The sequence below is a fragment of the Danio aesculapii genome, chromosome 6, assembly GCF_903798145.1.
Source record: "Danio aesculapii chromosome 6, fDanAes4.1, whole genome shotgun sequence".
Classification (NCBI taxonomy): Eukaryota; Metazoa; Chordata; class Actinopteri; order Cypriniformes; family Danionidae; genus Danio; species Danio aesculapii.
This window is the reverse complement of record NC_079440.1, coordinates 11586246-11609579: the sequence shown is the minus strand read 5'-3', so window position 1 is coordinate 11609579 and position 23334 is coordinate 11586246. Positions and strand designations below refer to the sequence as shown.

The window sequence follows — 23334 nt, the reverse complement described above, 5'->3', positions numbered from 1 at the left end:
CATTTCAGAAAATGGAATCAAACTGGAGCCCAGTCGACCCTTTTTTGTGCAGGCTTTATATCTGATCACTTATGATGCAATACTGTATAAATCTAAAGCATGGATTCATATTCATGGGGTTCATGGGTTTTCCGCTGTTCACATTTCCTGTACACTTTTAATTCCTTCTGAATGATTAAATGATTTAGCTCAGAACGAGTGGGTGGTGACAGAAGCCCAGCTCATCCCGCCTACCCTATTGTGATTGGCTGGATCTACGGCACCATCAGAGCTGGTTGGTCCGTGGGCCTGTAATAAAGAGCACGGTGAAACAGAAGTAGATGCAACGTCCGCAGGCTCATCCTGGCTGTGTGTGAGGCTCACAACGCCTCCTGGAGGACTGGAGGAGACGGTGCAGCTGCTCACAGTCCACAGGCAGGGATATTGACTGGAATCACAGATACACAGACATACTTCAGGTTTTTAGATAAATCACCATTGACATGCTGTGAATGTCTTGTGTATAAAGTTCTCTCTCTAACCTGCTGGCTCCAGGTGAGTTTGGAGCAGGTTGCATGGACAGCATGGCAGCAGGACCTGGAGGAGACACACCAGTCCAGCTCTCGTGACTGGAGAACATCTGCACACCTGGACTCAGATTGTCTGATAGAGAAACTGCAAAAGGAAAACAGAAGTAAGTTAGCTAAGAAAAAAAAAACGATTATATTTATATTTCTTTTCAGATTTCTAAAAAAGGGAGAGATGACAGTTTTTTTTAACCTGATCCGCAATCACAATAACTACACACAAATTCATTTCAGAATTTCTCCTTTAGTGCTCCACAAAAAGATCATAAAGTCATGCCTGAAATGATTCATACCCCTGACTTTGATTATTCAAATTCTGACTGAAGCTACGGTCACACTGGGCTTTGTGTGTGCGAAATTCTGTCGTACGGTGCCGCGAAAAGGGGCGGGATTAAACAAGATGATTAGACATTAAAAAAAGCCAACGATTGCTCAATATTTTAAATTTCTGTCCAGGGAGGTCATGTTTTGATCCTCGATTGGTCTCACGCAGTCAAGTGATGCGATTTCGCAGGTCAGAGTTCACCAAGCTTGAACTTTGCACCGCAGCAACATGCGAAACTTGACGCATGACCCCGCGTTTCCGGTCTGACACATTCGCGTGCGTATGAATGGAAGTCTATGGGAAGAAAAGTCAAGTGTGACCGCAGCTTTAAAGTTACTTTTATTCAACCAGTTAATTTTTTTTGACCAAAATAAAGAATGATGATGTACAAGAGGCATCATTGTGGGACACAATAATTCTTGGATTTTATTTACCTTTGAACAAATAGTTGCAGTCAGAATTTGCCTGGGGTATGACTAATTTCAGGCTTGTCTGTATATGTTTGGAACATTGTGGTTTTCACACACCTTTCATTTACAGATTAATTCAGTCAGTGTCATTTTAGTATCAATAGGATAACTACTTATTAGTAGATAAGATAACTATGAAGTTTTTGACATAATTTTTAACTGATTTATTTTTTGATATGTCTGTGACTGTGCAGTTTTTATTATATTTTATTTCAGTTTTTGTTGTGTCAAGTAAATCTAATTGAAACTGAGAATTATGTCTTTATTCTGCAATACACAAGTGTGCTTGTTACTGAGATTAAGTACTTCTGATTCAGCTGCCTATGGGAAAAATGATTAATAAATGGCAGAAAATGTTCAAACTACTTGCTCTACAAACAAGTGTGTTCACGACTACACATAAAAATGAGAACAATATAAAAAGGAAATACCAGTTTGCAACATAAAGCAGCACAACGAGCTGTTTTTAACATCAACGGAAGTGAATGAGACCGGAAGTCTTGAGCCAAAAATATTCCAATAACTGCTGCTACGTCAAGAATAAGGTCAATAGTCAAGAATAATATCAATATTTACTGTATGCACTGCACTCCTACGTTATTTGATTTTGGTGCGTGAATCTTATAAACAGAATAACTCAAAAGGTCAAGATTTGCACTCGTTAAGTAACTGCATGAATAAACACATAAGCTCAACGCCTTCCTTAGTGTGTTTTCTGAAGAAAGGGAAATAAAAAAATATATTCTGCAATTACTCAATGAGTGTAAATCATGAAAAGAAACAATATAAAATAAGTATTTAAAATAATATATTTCAAGTAACACAAATTTAAGTTTTATAGCTTCAGTTTTAATGAACTGTAATACAAAATATTTTATAACATTCTTTATACTGTTGAAGTTAGAATTATTAGCCCCCCTGAATTATTAACCCCCCCTGTTTATTTTTTCCCCAATTTCTGTTTAACGGAGAGAAGATTTTTTTAACACATTTATTTCTAATAACTGATTTCTTTTATCTTTGTCATGATGACAGTAAATAATATTTTACTAGATATTTTTCAAGACACTTCTATACAGCTAAAAGTGACATTTAAAGGCTTAACTGGGTTAATGATGTTAACTAGACAGGTTAGGGTAATTAGGCAAGTTATTGTACAACAATGGTTTGTTCTGTAGACTATCGAAAAAAATAGCTTAAAGGGGCTTTTAAAAATTTTGGGATTTTTAAAAAATTGGATTTAAAATTTTTTAAAACAAATTAGACTTTCTCCAGAAAAAAAAATATGATCAGACATATTGTGACAATTTCTTTGCTCTGTTAAACATAATTTGGGAAATATTTAAAAAAAGAAGAAAAAAAAAATCAAAGGGGGGCTAATAATTCTGACTCCAACTCTACATTAGCAAGATTTGATTTTAAAATATCTAAATAAAATGTAACCCTTTTACTATTAAAATTAAAATGAGAAACTTACAAAAAAATATATAAAGTACTTCGAGAGTTTACGTCATCGGGTGAGGCTAAAAATCTCTTTTAACATGTAACTGATTGGTTGATTTTTCTGCAGAGCATTATAAGTAAAGATGTTTTTTCTGTCAGAATTCTGCTATTAAACATGATTGTTTGTAAAAGATAAAGATAAATTAATGCAGTGAATGCCTCTTTTTATCAGTCATGGACCCTTTTCACAAGCCTGTTATGACGTGTTTAATGGACATCAGCATCTTAAATCCTTGAAAGTTTTTAATATAGATTTTTTAATAAAACTTATGAACATTTATATGCATTTATGTATGTAGTATATCATCTTTGCTTCAAATTACAATAAACAGATTTCCGCTTGTGCGAGGGGTTTCTAATGCAGCGCCTATGAGACAGGACAGTAAATTTGAAGTTATTCTCTCCTCTCGCTACCGTCATCAGTCTCATACAATTTTTTTTCCTTTTTCTTGATAACATCATTGTGCAGTTCTTCTTTTATTATTTGAGCAAATAAGATTGTAAAAAAAATATTTGTTGTTCTCTCCCACTCACTGCGCTCTAAGTTTTCCCAACTATGACGACTTCCAATGCTGAGAAACCCGGAAATGTGAAAAGGGTCTATTAATAAAAAATATATATATATTCTGTGGAGAAAATGAATGTGAATATTTCCAGAATCTGATTGCTGAGACATGATTCAAATGGAAAACTGCTAAATGACATTTTACCTGTGTTATGGCCACGGTGATGATGGCGGGGCAGGTAGGGCGATGGGTACGGGGCTGCCCGGTGCCCGTGTAGACTTGGGTAGTGTTTATACCCATGGTGATGATGAGTGAGCGGTAAACCTCCTGAATATGGAAAGTTTCCGCCACTAGCAGAACACAGAGTGTCTGGGTTTGATATGAACCATCCGCCTACAAACCAACAAGTGGACACCAATAACACTATTAGCATAACACTGAAGAGTCTTAAGAAAAACAAAGCTTTGCTAACATATAAAACAGTAAAATGAATGACTAACAGTGTGGGATGCCCATGTGCTGGTTCTCAACTGGAGGTTCTAGATGATTCTTAGGGTGACTCCTGTGGAGAGAACACCTCACATGAGACAAACCTCAAACAAACAACCAATCAAAACACAGATCAGTTACATATATTATTATCAAATGAACAAGTAACCAATCAAAACAATTAATACGCACAGATCAGTTGCATAGATTATTTCAGTTTTTTTTTCTTTAGGAATAAAAGTATTTTACCGCTCACAAAGAATTTATTTACTTAAAAGTATAATAAAATTTAATTAATTCCTCTGATGGAAAAGAGTCACGTTCATCATTACAGAAGACTACAGTCTTCAATGTCATATGATCCTTCAAAAATTATTTTAATACACTTTGCTTTCTTGATTATTATTAGTTGAAAATGGATGCGTAGGTTATTATATGTAATGTGGAAACTGGGTTTAAAAGATACCATTAATAACATTATTAACATTGTCAACTATTATTGAATGAAATCCATGTTTGTCCAGTAAAAGTATCAAATGATGAGCAGAAATGAAAATTAATTTCTATAATCATGCGTGTGTTTCCCTACTTATATTCTTTTCAGGCAAAATATGGCAAATAACATTTGATATACTTTCGACTTAACGTGTAACTGACTGAACATGTTGATGAGTTATTGAAAATGACAAGATGATAGTTTAAATAATATTTGAGAATAGACTATATACACTCACTGGCCACTTTATTAGGTACACTTGTTCAACTGCTTGTTAAGGCAAATTTCTAATCAGCCAATCACATGGCAGCAACTCAGTGCATTTAGGCATGTAGTCATTGTCAAGATGATCTGATGTAGTTAAAAGTGAGTATCAGAATGAGGAAGAAAGGTGATTTAAGTGACTTTGAACGTGGCATGTTTGCTGGTGCCACACGGGCTGGTCTGAAAATATCAGAAATTGCCGATCTACTAGGATTTTCATGCACAACCATCTCTAGAGTTTACAGATATGGTCTGAAAGAGAGAAAATATCCAGTGAGCAGCAGTCCATCCTGCCTTGTATCAACGGTTCAGGCTGCTGGTGGTGATGTAATGATGTGGGGGATATTTCCTTGGCACACTTTGGGACCATTAGTACTAAATGAGCATCGTGTCAACACCACACCCTACCCGAGTAATATTGCTGACCATGTCCATTCCTTTATGACCACTGTGTACCCATCTTCTGATGGCTACTTCCAGCAGGATAATGCGCCATGTCATCCCAGACTGGTTTCTTGAACATGACAATGAGTTCACTGAACTCAAATGGCCTCACAGTAACCAGAGCTCAATCTAAAAGAGCACCTTTGGGATGTGGCGGAACGGAGATTTGCATCATGGATGTGCAGCTGGCAAATCTGCAGCAACTGCGTGATGCTCTCATGTCAATATGGACCAAAATCTCTGAGGAATATTTCCAATACCTTGCTGAATCTATGCCACGAAGGATTTAGACAGTTCTGAACGCAAAAGTGGGTCCAACAAGGTACTAGTAAACTGTACCTAATAAAGTGGCCGGTGAGTGTTGTTCTGGCACTGTGAGAATATAGTTTTAAAGAATCCATTTCTTGGAGATACAGTAATTAGAATCAACAATGCATTATAGTCATTTATCAAGCATTTATGGCTGAAATCATAAAATAAAAAAAAATAGTACTGTGTGACGATTAATCACATTCAAGATAAAAGTTTGTATTTGCATAATATATACATGTGTACAGTGTATATTTATGTATACATGTACAAATACTCATACATACTGTTAATAAATTACAGAAGTAATACATTTATTATAAATATATATATTAATTTTATCATATATATTTCAAAATGGGGTGTGTGTTGAGCACTGCATGTATATTTGTATGCACATATATATTTTGTGAATATGAAAATTTATTTTGGATGCCATCAATCATGATTATTCCTTTAACAGCACTAGTAAAAATAAAACTTTTTTCCTCTTTTCTTTGGATCAGAGTAAAAGACAGTTGTTTTTTTTACAGTAGTGTCAATCTTCTGCTCCAGGGAAGTTGTGAATACATTTACTGGAGTGTATATTTATTCAGTGCTCATTCCACCAACATCATTGTGTAATATCTCACACATTCTTCACAGTAGCCGCTCAAAAATCTCTCACTCTCACTTCACACCGGCTCTCCAACAAGCTCCTTTACTCACACACTCGCTCCATTCAAAGCATAAACGTTTAATAATTGGTCGCTAATCATGGCTGATTTCGCACAGTCATGCTAGCGTGACTACCGCTAATGCCTGCTATGATATTATTAGGAGTTGAAATGCGCATTGTTAAATCGGTGAGAAAACTTGACACTAATGATGTTTGTAGTTCAACGTCATTTCACTCATTTGTACCTTTCCTTTGCGTCAAGGAACGCTTTGGCAAATGGGTTGTGTTTTATCTTCAGCGCAGTTATCTGTGAAGAAGACGAGAGCGTAGTGAGGATTAAACATAACATTTGCACATGAGAGATCAAATATAATATCAACTTTCTTTATAAACGTTCTATTTGCTTTAAACAAGAAGGTCAAGTTTAGCCAGAAAGAAGTTTCGCTTGAGAAGAAAAAACAGTAACACTTAATAACAACTACACACTATGAATCATTTATTAAGCTTTAGCGAATAGTGAATTCATTATCTGTTAAGCATTAACTCTACATTAATAAACGTTTGTAAGCAGTTTATAACTGCAGTTACAAATGCTTAATAAGGTAATGTAATGTGCTTAATAATTGCACTTTCATAATTTTGCTAATGATTAATCTTTCATTATTAATAGTTGGAGGTTTTTAAGCTCATTTAAAATGAGTTAGTAAATGAATAATAATATATTTATAATTCTTATTATTCAGGCATATACTAATAGTTAATTGGTATGTTAATAAAAGCTTTGTTAACTCAACTTCATCCAGTTTGACCTAATCTAAAGTGAAGACTATTCATGCTTTATAAATCCCTTATAAATGACAATTAAAGGCTCAGTTCTATTCTAAACAGGAAAAAAGAAAATAAACGACATTATTCATTTGAAGATACACAAATAAAACTATATCTTTGCAATCTTATCTAAAATAAAATTACTGTGCAGTTTAAATTACTTTTATTAATAATAATCATGGTATAATTATACATTTATTAAGTTACTTTTTATTATTATTCCCCCATGTAAGAATCTTAATGATATTGTAGTTGTATATTAATGAAGTAATTTTAATACATCTTCTATTTCAGATTTTAGTCATTAATTTTCATTGCATTTCTTTAAATTGAAATGTTGCATATTATATTGTTAAATTATTCAATTGTGTTTTTTTATCCAATTTTTACAGTAATTTTATTTTTTAGATAGGATGGCAAAGATAATAATTATAATTAAGCATTTATTAACATGCATAGTAACTATTACTATATGCCTGAATAATAAGATATATGAATGTTGATTTGAATAGTTTATTAATCATTTACTGACTCATTCTGAATGATCTTAAAAAATAACTAACTACTCTTAAATACAACTGGGTCGTAAATAATGCAATACTTAATTTAGTAATGAAAAATCAATCATTCAGAAATTATGAAAGTACAATTATTAAGCATATTATAAATGTGCTTTTAAGTCAAGAATAGAGCATTTGTAGCTGCAGTTATAAACTGCTTACTAACGTTTATTAATGTAGAGTTAATGCTTAACAGATCATGAATTCACTAGGTGCTAATGCTTAATAAATGATTCATAATGTGTAGTTGTTATAAAATTACCGAAAAACCTTTCAATACTATTGTGTTTTTTTTTTTATCTCTTTTTTTTATTATATATAACGACTTACTACAGGCATTAATGCTGAAATTGTAGAGGGAATCATCGGATCAAGTCAGAAAAAAATAATTACTGTATAAAACAAAAAATGCCCTGCAATTTGGTACATTTTGAATGAACAACTCAAAGGTACAGTTGAAGTCAAAATGATTAGCTCTTCTGTGAATTGCTTTTTTTCTTTTTTGAAATATTTCCCAAATTATGTTTATCAGAGCAAGGAAACTTTCACTGATAATATTTTTCCATCTGGAGAAAGTCTTATTTGTTTTATTTCGGCTAGAATTAAAGCGGTTTTTAATTTTTTAAAACAATTTTATGGTTAATATTATTAGCCATCTTAAGCAATATTTTTTTCGATTGTCTACTGAACAAGCCATCGTTATACAATGATTTCCCTAATTACCCTAATTGACCTAATTAAGGGGTGCGATCACACCGAACACGCTTTTTGCGTTGAAAAGTGACTTTTTTGAAAGGTGATTTACTAACAGCCACAAGCATTTTGGGTGCTGATCATGCGCCCTGCACGCCTCGCGTTTTAGCCGCCTGCTGCACCTTGCGTTTTTGCCCTTGCGCCATGTACGCTCACAGTTGAAAAAAAAGTCAACTCTGAAGGAAAAAAGCATGTTACGTCACTCGCGTCTTTCTATTCTCCAATCAAAAGAAAGCAGAGGCGGAGTTTCCGTTGAGGTGACAGCAGTGTTTGTGTTTTCAAGACGACCGGAGACTTTTGAAGATAGAGAGGAGATTAGTGGTTTCTGTTTTGAGTTCTCCGGAGCTGTATGACTTCACAAATCTTGAATACCGCACTATTATTAAATATTAAAATTATACAATATTAACAGCAATACTCGCGCACAATAGGCAGCTGATTCAGTCGTTGCCTAGCGACATAAAAAGCGCAGCGCACTTCTGTTTTTCTTTTAAACAAAAGGCATTGCAGTGCGCCTCGCGTTTTTGGAACATAAAAATCGCATTCGGTGTGATTGACACCTAAGCCTTTAAATGTCACTTTAAGCTGAATAGTATCTTGAAAAATACCTAGTAAAATAAAATGTAATAATTCTGACTTCGACTGTATTACAGATCACCTAATCAAAATGCAATGTGGATTAGTGTAAATAAATAAAACATCACAAAACTACTATAAAACATCACAAATTAATATAAATACACATTAGAATCCCTTCATAAGCAATTTTATGTTTATATGAGATCATATTATCATGTATGCACAAAAACTCAAGTGTTTTCTATGAAAATAAACGTTTGATTTTACAATGATACCATGAGTTTGATATGGTGGTACTGAATGGAATTATGGTACACTATGATAGAGAATGCACCTTTCAAAGTAATTAAAATATAGGTAACACTTTAGTTCATCTCACACTGTTTACTACAGGCTTATTATCTTCCTATTATTAAGATATGAATGGTGTAGAAATATAAATGTATGTAATCTAGTTTCAAATTAACAATAATATAAGTAAATAGTTATATTCTTTGGGTTTAAATTATATGATTTAATTCAAAACTCTAGCAGCCCAGGAGATATTAAACCTATTGCCTTCCTGAGCACTGGATGAGCCAAAGTGATGCAAATGCTATGAGCATGGTCTCAAATGCAGGATCTCAACGACTGGGCCTTTGTCTTTGTGGATCCATTCAGGCCAAAGAAACTCTTCTGTTGATAAACTTGTGCGGTCAGTGGCTGGACAGGTTCTTTCACCTAACTACTTCATTTGCATGCTTTGTTTAGCCATCTGCCATTTAGCCACTGTCCCTGCTAAAAACATATTATAGACAGGACAACTCTGTCTCAAATCAGACTTGTTTAGACTACTCATGTCACTGTAAGAGACTCTTGTAGGCTCTTGCAGACTTGTGGATTTCTTAAAGATGCCAAACTACACATCAAAACAAAGAATTCTGCTTGAATGAGTCTCCTGGACTGGGTTCTCATTTTTCCAACAGCTGTTTATTAGCACTTACAAAGTATGATCTTATTTTACATCCCTACCCTTACCAATACCTAAATCTAACTATTAATAAGTAGCTAATTAGTAGTTTATTGAGCTTAAATCTTTGTTAATGCTTTTTTATAGCGTGAGCTTTACATTAAAATCAAGTGTGGCTGCTATGGAAAAGATTTCATACATGTTAAAAGGCAAACTTACTGTTTTTGAGAAAATGTGGACACCCTTTATAAATCTTATTTCAAGTTCAAATGTCAGCAATTTATTAAATGAAACAGGAAAAGACTAAATAAACTGACATTGACTTATCTACATATTCCCCCTATTTACAAAGATTTATTTAAACAAGCCATTATCATATTGATCATCTGGTGCATGCCTCCTATAGATGATTTGTATTTTCAACAATTTCTTCCTAAAGTTTTTTCTAAAATAATCTGTTATTAATTTAAACAACCTGTGCCCTCCCTGCTTTATTTTCCTTTTTCTTTTTATATTTTTGTTTTTTTCCTATTATTTTTGTCTTTCCTCTAAATTGAAAACAAAGATATAAATATGATTGTGATGTTATATTATCATATTTTTATTACATCTCAATAAAAAAAGATGTTATAAAAAAATAAAATAAAATGTGGCCAAAAAAAATAATTTATTATTCATTTTCAGTTTAAACGTAATAGAATTTGACACACAAAAGTTATATTTGAAGTTATATAAATATATAATAAAGATATATCATTCTAGAAACAATTGTAGAATGTTTAATTGTACAAACTTAATGATTTTAATTAGATAAAAACTGATAATTATCCATTTTATTTAGGCAGTAAAACTTAAGTTGAGAAATATTAAAATGGAAAAAATTATTAAATGCATAAATATGAAATTGCATAATTTAAAAAACAGTACTGTGGGGAAAATAAAACTTTAATAATATTAATATTTAATACTAAATGAACATGCGCTAGACTGTTGCACTTTTTTTTTGAGACGGTATACTAAAAATGAGGAAATAAAGTTAAATTAAACACACATAAACAAACAAACAATTTTATACTTTGTTTTCCATGTAAAACAGCCCTGATCTAGGTCTGAGGTAAATATGTGTGTTTGTGCTTTTTAAACAACATGATTGTAAATATATAATTACAGAATTGATTTTTTGGGAGTGAACCGTTTCTTAAGTATGCCTGTTGCTTATTCTGATTCAGATTTTGTAAAGATGTTGTTCACCTCTTCATTCTGGTAGGCTGTTACAGCGATGAACTGAGTTTCTGTGAAGGAGATGTTGGTCACCATCCTGTGGCTTCCTCCGACACGAACAATGTGAATCTGAGGCTCGTATTTATGGAGGGAATTCAGCATGATCTGGAGCAGGTAAACAGAATGAAAGACAAGAGGACAGGGAAAAAGAAATTAGTGCTTTGCTTGACAATAATGGACATAATCTGTGTGCTGTGTACTTATTTTTTAGTTAAAAATGTACAAACCAGTATATATTTTTGAACTGGATTTTTTTCAGTCTTTTATTAAATGTTTACAGATATAACAAAGTAATTTTACAGAGAAATTGAAACAAATATTATTTTGAACTGAATTTTAATAGGCTCTATGCACAGCTAGAGTTTTAAAGCCAGCGATAAACTTCCGGTGAAAGCTTTATGTGACTATTTTTAATTTCGTAAGGTTCCTTGTACAGCATCAATGTTGTAATGTAATTAAAATACAATCAGGTAAATAGACTTAAGCATTTAGTTGTTCAAGTATAAAATGAAATGAAAGACCTCAGTGTTTCTTGTCTTGTCTGAGACCCACTTTATCATATATCTATCAGGCAGTGAAAATCACAGATTTTTAAAGAAATCAGACCTTAAACTTGGCATTTTTATAATGGAAAGACAGTTCACCATTAGCACTGAGGCTGGCTGGCTGAAATTAACAGTCTGTGTGCAAATAGCCCATTCCTCTTAATTTAATAACTTCAAAATGAGTTATGAAACTGCAAGTCTTCTTCACTCTTATGTGCTGAAAATGAGTACAATAAATATTTCTTGAGTACACTAATATTTAAATACTTGATGCAAGAAATGGCAGAATGATATCTGAATGATCATGTGACACTGAAGACTGGAGTAGTGATGTAATAATCAGCTTTGCAATTACAGACAGAAATATTATTTGTTAAAAATATAATAATTATAATCTTATTATATTTTAATTAAGTCAACTAAATAATTAAGTTAGGTATGTTATATATAGCAGATTTAATTCTTCAGGTCTTCAGAAATTCTGAAAACTAACAATATTATCAATACAAGCAATAGATTAAAATTTGTCCATTTTTTGTAAAAAGTTGCACACACACACACACACACAAAAGTCGTGTCACTTAACAGAAATAATGTGCAGTATAGAATATAAAGTCATGGTGTAGTGGAAAAAGAATTAATATTGTGTATGACTCCTATGAGCTTGGAGGACTGCATCCATCCATCTCTGCAATGACTCAAATAACTTAATAAAGTCATCTGGAATGGCAAAGAAAGCGTTCTTGCAGGACTCCCAGAGTTCATCAAGATTCTTTGGATTCATCTTCAATGCCTCCTCCTTCATCTTACCCCAGACATTCTCAATAATGTTCATGTCTGGTGACTGGACTGGCCAATCCTGGAGCACCTTGACCTTCTTTGCTTTCAGGAACTTTGATGTGGAGGTTGAAGTATGACAAGGAGCGCTATCCTGCAGAAGAATTTGCCCTCTCCTGTGGTTTGTAATGTAATGGGCAGCACAAATGTCTTGATATCTCAGGCTGTTGATGTTGCCATCCGCTCTGCTGATCTCTCGCACACCCTCCTACTGAATATAACCCTAAACCATGATTTTTCCTTTACCAAACTTGACTGATTTCAATGAGAATCTTGGCTTCATGCGGGTTCCAGTAGGTTTTCTGCAGTATTTGTGATGATAGGGATGCAGTTCAACAGATGATTCATCTGAAAAATCGACCTTCTGCCACTTTTCCAAATGATCAACTAGAAGTCAAGTTATTATTTGTTGCTCTTACAACTGGGATCGATGACAAGACTTTTGTCAGGTAGTGTATATTGGCGCACTATAAGTACAAATGTTACTGGCACCATAATCTATTTTCTTTAATGCTGTGTGGCATTAATTAAAACTTTTTGATGGCTGTAAATTAGTAAAGGGCAATATGTTTAATCAAAGAAAAAAAAATTCTAATTATGATTTCAGATGCATTTAGATGTAATTATGTATGTCCTACGTGTGTATTGATGATGTACAAGACCAATGCAGTTCATTTTCCATCTCATCAGCCAGTCTTAACATCTTAAATGAAAAAAGCTAAGAGTATCATTATCCATATTAGCAAGTTTCCACATTTACCCACATCATTGTATTTATAAAAAAATTCCTCGGATGACTGCAGTGACCACGTCAAGCATGAATAAACATTTCAACCCAATTCTGAGAAAGAGGCTGTCAGAACGAGAGAGAAAAGCAGAATAATTTGATTTTTCTTTTTTTTTTAACTCTAATTGGTAGATTACAATGACTGATGAGGGGCAGGTACTCATCTGCATGGCTACAGGGGACATAAAGGGCTTTGTGTGCTTTTCTCTCCCCGCTGCCTTTTTTAATATGTTGCCTTTTTGAACATCTAAGGACTGATGGCTAAATTAATTTTGCATAGAAAAAACAGAGGTAATTACCATAATGTACAACTAACCACAGCAATTATTTCATTTAGAGCTGGTTCTCTCTCATCGTCCTCTCCGCTGCCAGCTCCGCGTTTAAAAAGCCCGGTAAATAGGCAACAGACAGGAACGGGGCAGAAGAGGACGGGGTGGCGGGGAGGGCGCAGGGGAGGGGTCATGTAAATACCAATAATAATTTGGTGGCGGAGTCATACTCGAATGGAGCGGGCTGGAGCACCTCGCAGCGGCCCTGCTGAAAGCCAGGATGGCGAGCTGAAGTAGACCACTCTCTGTCTGAACGGCAGGAAGTGCATTAAACGAGAAAAGTGGCAATTAAGAGCTGTTTATTCCTGTTTACATGCAGTCCCTGCTGAACAAAGGGGCTCCATAGGTGAAGTGGATGCAGAGGAGAGCACTAATTGTATAAATGCGCACTTGAAATTTCCCCGTGGCAGTGCGCAGGGTGATTAAAGGCAGGCCAAGACTCCTAAAAGCTACAGAGGCCTGTTTGGACACACAAGAGCCCTGAGAGGCTACTCAAGATTGCAGAACAGGCCACGTATGGCATTACACACCTGCGCAGCACGAGCACAATGTGCGGGCGCTCTGTGTTTTCTCTTGTCTTTTTATTAGGGAAGAACTAAACAACATGACTGATGAAAAGGGAGTATGACAGAAAAAAATGCTTTGAGAGGGAACTTGCTGTAATTCATTGGTAACATGGATTAAAGATTAGCTCATCTAAAAAAATTAATTATGTTATTAATTACACCCCTCCATGTCATTCGGAATCAACATGTCTTCAGAACACTAATTAAGGTATTTTAGGTGAAATGCGAGTGCTCCCTCATCCTCCATAGACAGCAAGGTTTCCGATGCACTCAAAGTCCAGAAAGGTACATCTTCAAAACAGACCATATTCAGTGGTTCATTCTGAATAATAACAAGCTATGAGAATTTTTTGTGTGTACTTACAACAAAAATAATGACTTTATTTTCTCAGCGACTACGTTTACATGGACATCAGTAATCAAATTATTTGCCTTATCTGAATGAGACAATAATATAATTAAGATGTTTACATGAGTTGCATTTTGAATGTTCCTTTCATGATCCCGTTTCACATGTTAAAGCACATAGATCAATTAACATCGTGTCATTGCACTATCCACATTTCCTCTGGAGTTTCATGTAATTTCAGGTGTTTTATTATTAATTCGTCGACTTTAACCACAGTTTGACTTTCACTTTCATTGAGGAACATTTCATGCATGCTCCCAGTGACAAACGAGATATTGGATGCGAGTATGATCTGCTGGAAGAGTGTTGTTTTAATGGAATTTGATACCGCACATCGTATGGAAAGAAACCTCTGCACTTCCCAATGTGTGTGTGTGTGTCTGTGGTCCTTTACTGACTTGGTAGGTGCATAGAATAGTGTCAAACAGCCGTGTGTGTGTGGACTATCCTGTCACAAAATGTGGAGAAAATCCTACATGACTGTAATAGTTTGATTGCGGTGTTTACATGTCTGTACTGCACTTCAATAATGCCACTAAAAACGGCATACTCCACATGTCTTAATCCGATTTCTGTGTAGTTTAATGACCTTAATCAGATTAAATTAATCAAAAAATGCTGTTTACATGGTAGACTCTTAATCATATTAAAATCAGATTATTAGTGTCCATGTAAACATACTCAATGTCTATAAGGTAAATGTCATAAGGTGCATGTCAGAGGGACAGCCACAACAGTGACTTGTGAACGAGCTCCCTATACTGACACCGAAGAGAGGAAACTGTTGAATAAGGTTGTTGTTTTTGTTTTTTGTGCACTTATGTATTCTCATAGCTTGATGATATTCAGATTGAACCACTGAAGGCATATGGTGTGTTTTAAGGATATTTTTAAGTACCTTTCTGGACTTTGAATGAGTTGGGAAGCTTGCTGTCTATGGAGAATGAGTGAGCTATCAGATTTCATCTAAAATACGTTAATAAGTGTCCCAAAGATGAACCAAGGTATCAGAGGTTTGGAATGTCATGAGGGTGAGTAATTAATTAAATCATTTTCATTTTTGGCTGAACTAACACTTTAAGATTGCTACATCCACAAAAGAGATATCCCAAAAAATACCACCACTAATTACTTCCAAACGTGTCAATAGTTTCTTTTTCTGTTGAACATAAAATCTATATTTTTACGGACATTTTTGGAATTTGGAAACCAACAGCCATTGACATCCAAAGGCCAAAGACAAATATGTGGAAGTCAATGCCTACCAGTTTCCAGCCCTTTTCAAAACTATTATTCTTAGGAAAAAAGATTTGGAACATGTGGAGGGTGAGGAAATGATCACAGAATTTTCATTTTGATGGGATTTAGTCAAATATTGAACACAAACGAAGATTTCTTTTAATCAAATCTGATAGATTCCAGAACTGCTTTTATTAATTTCATTTACATATAAATGCTGATCAGTAAACATATCTTCAAGTTTTCTGAACAATATTAACATGAATAAAAACCTATCAGAGAGTAAATTAACGGTTTAAATGAAGTAACAAATCTCCCAGATTTGATTCAAAATACCTTTTTGTCTGAAAATGGTGTTTTATGGGTTTTTGAAGGACATTAGGATCAGTAAATAATACTTAATTTAACTGGAAACTAATCCTTTAACAAACAAAAAAATCAAAACGGTTTATCTATTTAAGTGCATGTTAGCATTTTGCTAATACAATCAATCAAAAGCTATATTTGCTATTCATTAGTTAATTACTTTAATGGTTAGTCTACACTACACTGTATATACATTTTAGACATTGTTAACTGTAACTTTGCAATAAGATGTCAACCAATCTTAGTATATTAGTAAACTGTTAATTTAGGGTTAGAATTAGTGGAATTAATTGATGTACTTCTAGGTAGATTACTAAACAATTGTAGTCTGTTACAGTAATGATAATGTATTTATACCACTAATTAAAGTTATGTTACTATTTATGTAGCATATTTAAACTTGCCAGTTAATGTACCATTTTGTATTTTTTTTTAATTAAAGAAAAGAAAAAAATGCAGTTTTTATTATATCAACAACAAAATTGCATTGAACCTTTCATTACAGCAGAGCAGGGTTTTCTAAAGGTTAATGTAAAAACTGCAGTTATAATCAAATTGTAAGAAAGTTCATTCATTCATTTTTCTTTGGCTTAATCTCCATTTCAGAGGTTGCCACAGCCGAATGAACCACCAACTATTCCGGTATATGTTTTACACAGTACTGGGAAACACCCATACACTCTTATTCACACACTTATACACTACGACCAATTTAGTTTATTCAATTCACCTATACTGCATGTCTTTGGACTGTAGGGGAAACCAGAGGCATAAGAAAGTTAGAATAATAAATTATATTTCAACAGGAACTATAGGAGTTTATTTATTTTATTAGCTTACCTGCTTGTCAATGTGACCATTAACTTACACCGCAGAACTGTGAACATCTGAACATGTTTAATTATTGAAATATTGCATTTATTATACATTCTTATATTAACCATTTAATTTTAGAAGGGTTTGGCTGACATTTGGGAAAGATTTTGAATCACTTTACTAACATGAACAAGGTCTTCCTGGTTTTAATTATTATTTACTTATTTTTTGACTTCCAGAATCAATATTTACCAAACCGGATACTGAATATATCGACAACATGCTGTTATACAGTATTTAGTAAACGGCATAATTATTTCTTTCATATGCCGTCAAATTAAATAATGCATAATGCAAATTAAATAATGATCTGTGGATCACTATTATTAAGTGTTAACCAAGCATTATCACTTGCAAACATTTTCAATCAAACCCTAATAGTACGTTATTAATTAATATACACTGTACTTAAATATATAAAAGGCACCAAAGGTAGAGTAACCAAAATAAATGACTCAATGTTAGCTTATGTTAATTAATGCATTGACAAATGAGAGCTTATTGTAAAGTGTGACACATTCATTCATATATCTTTTCTCTGTGTATGTGTGTGTGTGTTTCAGCACCTGTCCGCCTCCGTTGAGTTTATTAGTCAGTTTGACTTTATTGAAGGACACCGGAGCCTTCATCCAATGTGCGCCGAAGTTGGGGGAGTCGGGGTGGATGTAGACACAGCTGTGACTGTGAGGCTCAGGTTTGCCCGCCGGAACCCACTCTCCGTTTACGTACTTCCAGCGGTGCCCGTCTGCAGGGGTGAAGTCCAGAAGGAACGAATACATGGCATTGGGATCCAGACCCGTCACACTGACCTTCAGAACTGGAAACATCCTCCTGTATGACAGAACAACTACTTGGTTTGTGCATAGTCCAAAAGAGAAAAGTATACATTTCATCCTGGTTTGCTTAGCATTCACATTGTCATTATTTAAAGACTGCGCTTAAAAATACAGAACAAACAGGCTTTTATTATGTACTGTAGAATTGTCAATACTGAGCACCCAACACAATGCTGTAAAAAGCAATTAGTTGACTTGAAAAAGTGAGTAAATCTGCTGCCTTAAAATGATACATTTTAACAAATTCATTCATTCGTATTCTTTTAGGCTTAGTCACTTTATTAATCAGGTGTCGCCACAGCGGAATGAACCGCCATTTTAACAAATTATATATGTGAAATGTAAAACAGAGGAAGGAGACCTTGCTCATTGTTTTTGGCTTTGCAGGGAAATTCTAAAGTTCTGGGCCATTATTGAACAAGAAATTAATAGTATCTTATCTTTTAAAATATGGGTTGTGACCCAAAGTATATGCTGCCTGGGATATACTAATATATTAATATGCACAAACATAAAAAACACACAAGTTCCTGATATTTTGTGCAAGAAAATGTATTCTCCTGAACTGGACAATGGACAAAACTCCTACAAAGTCTTCATGGCACAGGGTAATACTTGAATATGTACCACTGGACTACTTAACTTCAGGCAAAGATGTTTTATTTCATGAGAGGTGGGAGTCTATTTTTGTTGCAGATGGGTTTAAGCATAACCTCCATATACTCATCAGAGGGTTGATTTAATGACGTCAGATCTTGTAATAGTTTGTGGTGTAGGAATACGCAATATCTCTAATTTTATTGACCACTTTTTTATTTTGTTTGATATAACTGTTCATTTATTACACCCCCCCCCCTTTTTTTGTTGTTTGTTGTCGTATTGTCTAAAAATTTAATAACTACATTATTTAAAAAATCCTAATTTTGAATGTGACTTAAAACTTATTAAATATGTTAATAATTATAAAAATGAAGTCAACTTCACAGTTCCATGTTACAGCAGGTTTACTCATTTTAGGTAAAGTCAACTTGTCGCTTTTAAGGAAACAAATTTACTCACCTTTTCACCTGCTTTTTACAATGTGCAATAGTACTTTTATCAGCTGAGAACTTATGAAAAACAGGAATTCCTTTAATCAAACACACATTATCTACTGAAGATACCCAACTGTACACTCAAAAAATAATTACTGCTGCTTGTTCCAACTTCCTGTTTAAAATGAGCTGAAACAACACAATTCTTGTCATTTCTTAGGCCAATTTATTTGTTTTTATGTTGACTTAAATTTGTAAACCATTCAGTTAACTTAAGCGTTTTGTGTTGGGACAACATAAAGGAATTGTGTTGGTCCAACTACCTGATTAGGGGATTTGCATGGGATTGAATTAAAAGAGGGAAATGTAATCGTAGGTGTTTAAAGTTGATAGAAAGACTTTTTAGAGTTTAATCTTCACTTTAGTTTGAAGATTTAGAAGATTTTCATGTAATGCTTTGAGTTTTGAGATTAGCACCTTGCAGGAGCACCCATGCTTTTAGTGTTGGCAGCTTAATTAGCAAACATGCAGTTTGTTGCTTTGCTCAGTGAGCAATCACTGTCCTAAAATTAACAAAAATAATTAGTTCTGTGATCAGTCTCAATCCTCGGTATATGTAACTCATGAAATATGCTTAAAAATGGCTCTTTTAGTCCCTTCAGGATAACCTCAAACGAAACTAGGAGACTTCAAAATGTACGACTTATAATTGACATACACGATATTATCAGACCAACTCATCAGAGCAACTCAATTGCATTTAATTGAGGAAATAGTTTTTTTTTTAGTTGGTGCTAAACACATTTATTGGATGGAAATTCTGCCAGAAATTAAATTGAGTTCATCTAATGAGTTATTTTTTGAGTGTACTAAACGGGCAACTTTGTGACTATGATGAGGAAAATAAGATATGTTAAATATTATGTTCCCTCTTTTTTTATGGTCTTACCTGACATTATGTCCTTTTTTTGGTTTGTTTAGATGTCAGCATTTACACTTATTTAAAATAACTGCACTAACAGAGCACATGAGTTTAAACAAACCAAATATGCCAAGTGTGAACACACCCTTAAAATGATAGATTCTTTATTGGCATTTATGTTTTTATGGAAAAAAACATTCATCAGACTACACTATTTCCAGTTCTTTACACTAAAAAGAGTAAAACAAAAAATAACATATTTTTAAAAAGTATTTATTACTATAATATTTTTATCTAATATTTTATATTTATGTCATTTATTTCTGTCATTTAAAGTTAAAATTGCATTGGAACCAGTTTAATATTAATACATACACTAAAAGACTTACTGGTGCAGAGAAAAAGCGGTAATTAATAATAAATATTTCTATTTAAACAGAAATATCTCTTCGAGACAAAAACCCTAATCCATCACATGCATGATTAAAAAGTTATTCCTCCAAACTAAGATTTACACCGGCTGCCAAAACTATGAGCAGTCACAGGCACAAACTTTTTAGGAGAGGTAGAAGCTAGTCATTTTCCACTATTTTTTCCCCTATGATTATATTTTATGGATGAGAACAAGTTTAAGAGGGTCTGCAAATGGAAGGACACCCACCTGCAGAGCTGACCTGTAACTACTGAACGAGTTGGTCAAGTCACCCTTCAGCTCGACAACACAACAAGCCTTTTCAATTAAATTAATCTACCTGTTCCAAAAAAAAAAAAAAAAAAAAAAAAAAAAAAACATCAAAAAACACTACCATGTGCCAATACCAGCAACACAAAATAATAAAACTGTAGAAATGACAAGGGATTTAGAAGAACGGATGACTTCTGGACCAAGGATGCAGTTTGGTTAATATTTTATAAAATATCAATTAAAAAAGTAACACCAAAAATACAACTGATAAATTTGTAAATATTTTCAAAAGGATTTGTGAGCAAAAAGTGTTATTTTATTTGAAAACAATACAGTACATTTTATCAAAGTCTCTAGATTTGCCACCTTTTGTCGAACGTTATTAATATTGACCGTGTGCTCTCTTTCTTTGAAATAAACACTTGATTTACGACAGTATCAATTTATTATTGTAATACATCAAACATTTGTGACTTCAGTTTTCAAATACATTTTAAGTGCAATTTGTTTATGTATTTTATGATTTAAATAAAATTATTTAACTTTCAGAAAACAAATTCGTATTTATCAATACAATTAAGATTCGTTTTTTTTCTGACAGGATTCAAAATTTGCTGACAGGAATAAAGTAGTCCACAATGCGTTCACTTAAAAAGACAATAAGAACTTTTGGTATATAAAAAATTACATTAAAAGTAAAATACACGTTTCCGTGGAAAACAAACAGCCTATATTAATTAAGACTAACAAACAGCACTTAGGCTACTTATGATAAAACCTGTGTAACTTTGCGCCTCACCTTCCGTTCTTGGTCACAATCATCTCATTGGTGACTTCTTTGAATTTCCTCCAGAGTTCAGCATCTTCCAAGCTGACTTTGAGCTGTTTCTCAGTCGGGTCTCCCTTCTCTCGGCCGGCCTGTAACTCGCTCTCCACGACGCTCAGCAGTCTGGTAATACAGCAGTCATTGCCGCCTCGACCGCCGCTTACCGTCCCGCCGCTCCGCAGATCTTCCTCCACCTTCATTGAGTGACGAAAAATCTCACACAGCAAGTTTAAAACAAATGTACTTTAACTTACTGTAATATCTCAGATTTTCTTCAGTAAACTTTTGCCAACACAACCTGACGTCGAACGAAAAAATGAATATACTGGCAGTGTGTGTGTACTAGTTTGAACTGTACTTCAGCTCACTGCGACCACCTGTTCTTATGACCGGAGGACAAACCTGCAGTCACGTGGTTTGCTCTAATTAAGTGATTCATTCGCATCCCCTTGTTTTCTCTCAAAAGCCATGCTAATATTCTAAATTCAAGATTATTTCCAGTACTCACATGCATATTTAGGCAATGCTATGCGGGTTCAGTAATAGCAAAAACCATGGGGAGCAAGTTCAAATAAAACTTAATACAGGCAAAACATCTAGAAAAATAAATTTGCAAAAAGCAGTGAAAAGCATGATGCCATTATAACTCGTGAATCATCCGGATATTTTTTGCGTCTGTTGCAGAAGCCATAACATGACCAGCTTTTTTTTATTTCAAGAAAGCGGGCAGCTTGTGAAAGACACGTTTTTGTTAGGGGACAAACTCAATATTAATAATTTGTAAATCCGTAAGCTCAATTAAATGACATTTATGTTGTAAATATATTAATTGAATAATGCAGAACTAGTGTCTTGAATATAATTATTATGACCATGTATTCAATTTCCTGAAAAGTAATAAGGAAACTTTTAAATGTAATATTTTGATAGGACTTTAGCTAAGTGTACATTTCAGTCAAAATATAAATATTTTTAGGGTGGAATAGAAAGATTAAATGAATACGCAATAAACACTGTTTTAACTTGACTAAAAAACTCGCTGCAGATTCAGAAATATTGCAATATTAATGTTAATTTCTATTAAAAATTATAAATACATATTTCTCATTTAAAATCTACTTTCTTAAATTAAAAATTAACTAAATTAAATCTTAAAACAGATATGCATTTTTATTTAAAAAGACTAAATATGAATATTTCATTTAACACTTGTAAATTACGAAGGATCTTTTTTTGTACGTGATAATTTAAAAATGCTTATCCTACCCGGACAGGTAGTCTACAATATGAAACACCAGAACATCCTCTGTGATTCACATGGACTCCTGTGACGGCGTACGTAAGGGCAAACTGTCAAAGAGCTTTGAGTATTGTACAAGCCATGTGGAGCAGAAATAAAATACTGGATGTTCTCTTTAGCGAACGGGAATGAACGGAAACTCGATCCCGCGACCGGCGCTCTAATCACAGAGCCACGCGCATGGAGATTAGAGGACTCAAAGAGTTTAAATCCGAAAAAAAGAGTCTCATTAGCGGAGAATCCTCCTATATATCAAACATCAGAAAATCAAGCACCTGACCTTTCACTAGCAGAGATGACTTACGCATATCCGTGAACTTTATCTTAGGCCTACAGCTAAAAGTCTTATTGAGACTTATTTTAAAATCACAGCACTTTCAGCAAATTAGAAGACAAAAATACATTCAAGTAAATAGTTTTGCTGTTTGTTCAAACTAATTATTCAAAATGAGATGAATTAACACAATTTCTGAGGGTTTTCTTTGGGAAAACTTAATTGTCTATGTGGAATCCACTTATATACAGTGCTCAGCATAAATGACCCCATTTTGAAAATGAACATTTTTATCCCTTTCTCAGTGAATATGGGTCATAAATTTTGGTGCATTTAAACAAAACAATCTTTAGAAATGAAAAGATAATAGATTTAAATTCATGCAAAATATTGTAAAAAAAAAAAAAAAAAAAGATTTAACATTTCAACAAAATTGTATGTATTTTTTTTGTTTCTCTTGATTTTTGCTATATTTGAAAAATTAATTTAATATTTTTCCCTAACATATAAATTGGGGCTGCTA

At 33.7% G+C, this 23334-nt stretch overlaps 1 protein-coding gene across 1 annotated transcript; it reads right to left on the bottom strand.

Annotated features, from left to right (window-relative positions):
• Positions 1 to 174: 174 nt before the first annotated feature.
• Positions 175 to 21576, bottom strand: tbx19 (T-box transcription factor 19). Its single transcript, XM_056458969.1, has 8 exons — positions 21211 to 21576; positions 17501 to 17765; positions 10951 to 11085; positions 6276 to 6337; positions 3871 to 3932; positions 3575 to 3763; positions 522 to 654; positions 175 to 427 (listed from the first exon to the last, which is right to left on the bottom strand). The coding sequence occupies exons 1-8, from the start codon at positions 21435 to 21437 to the stop codon at positions 190 to 192; spliced, it is 1311 nt and encodes a 436-aa protein (XP_056314944.1). The 5' UTR covers positions 21438 to 21576; the 3' UTR covers positions 175 to 189.
• Positions 21577 to 23334: the final 1758 nt, after the last annotated feature.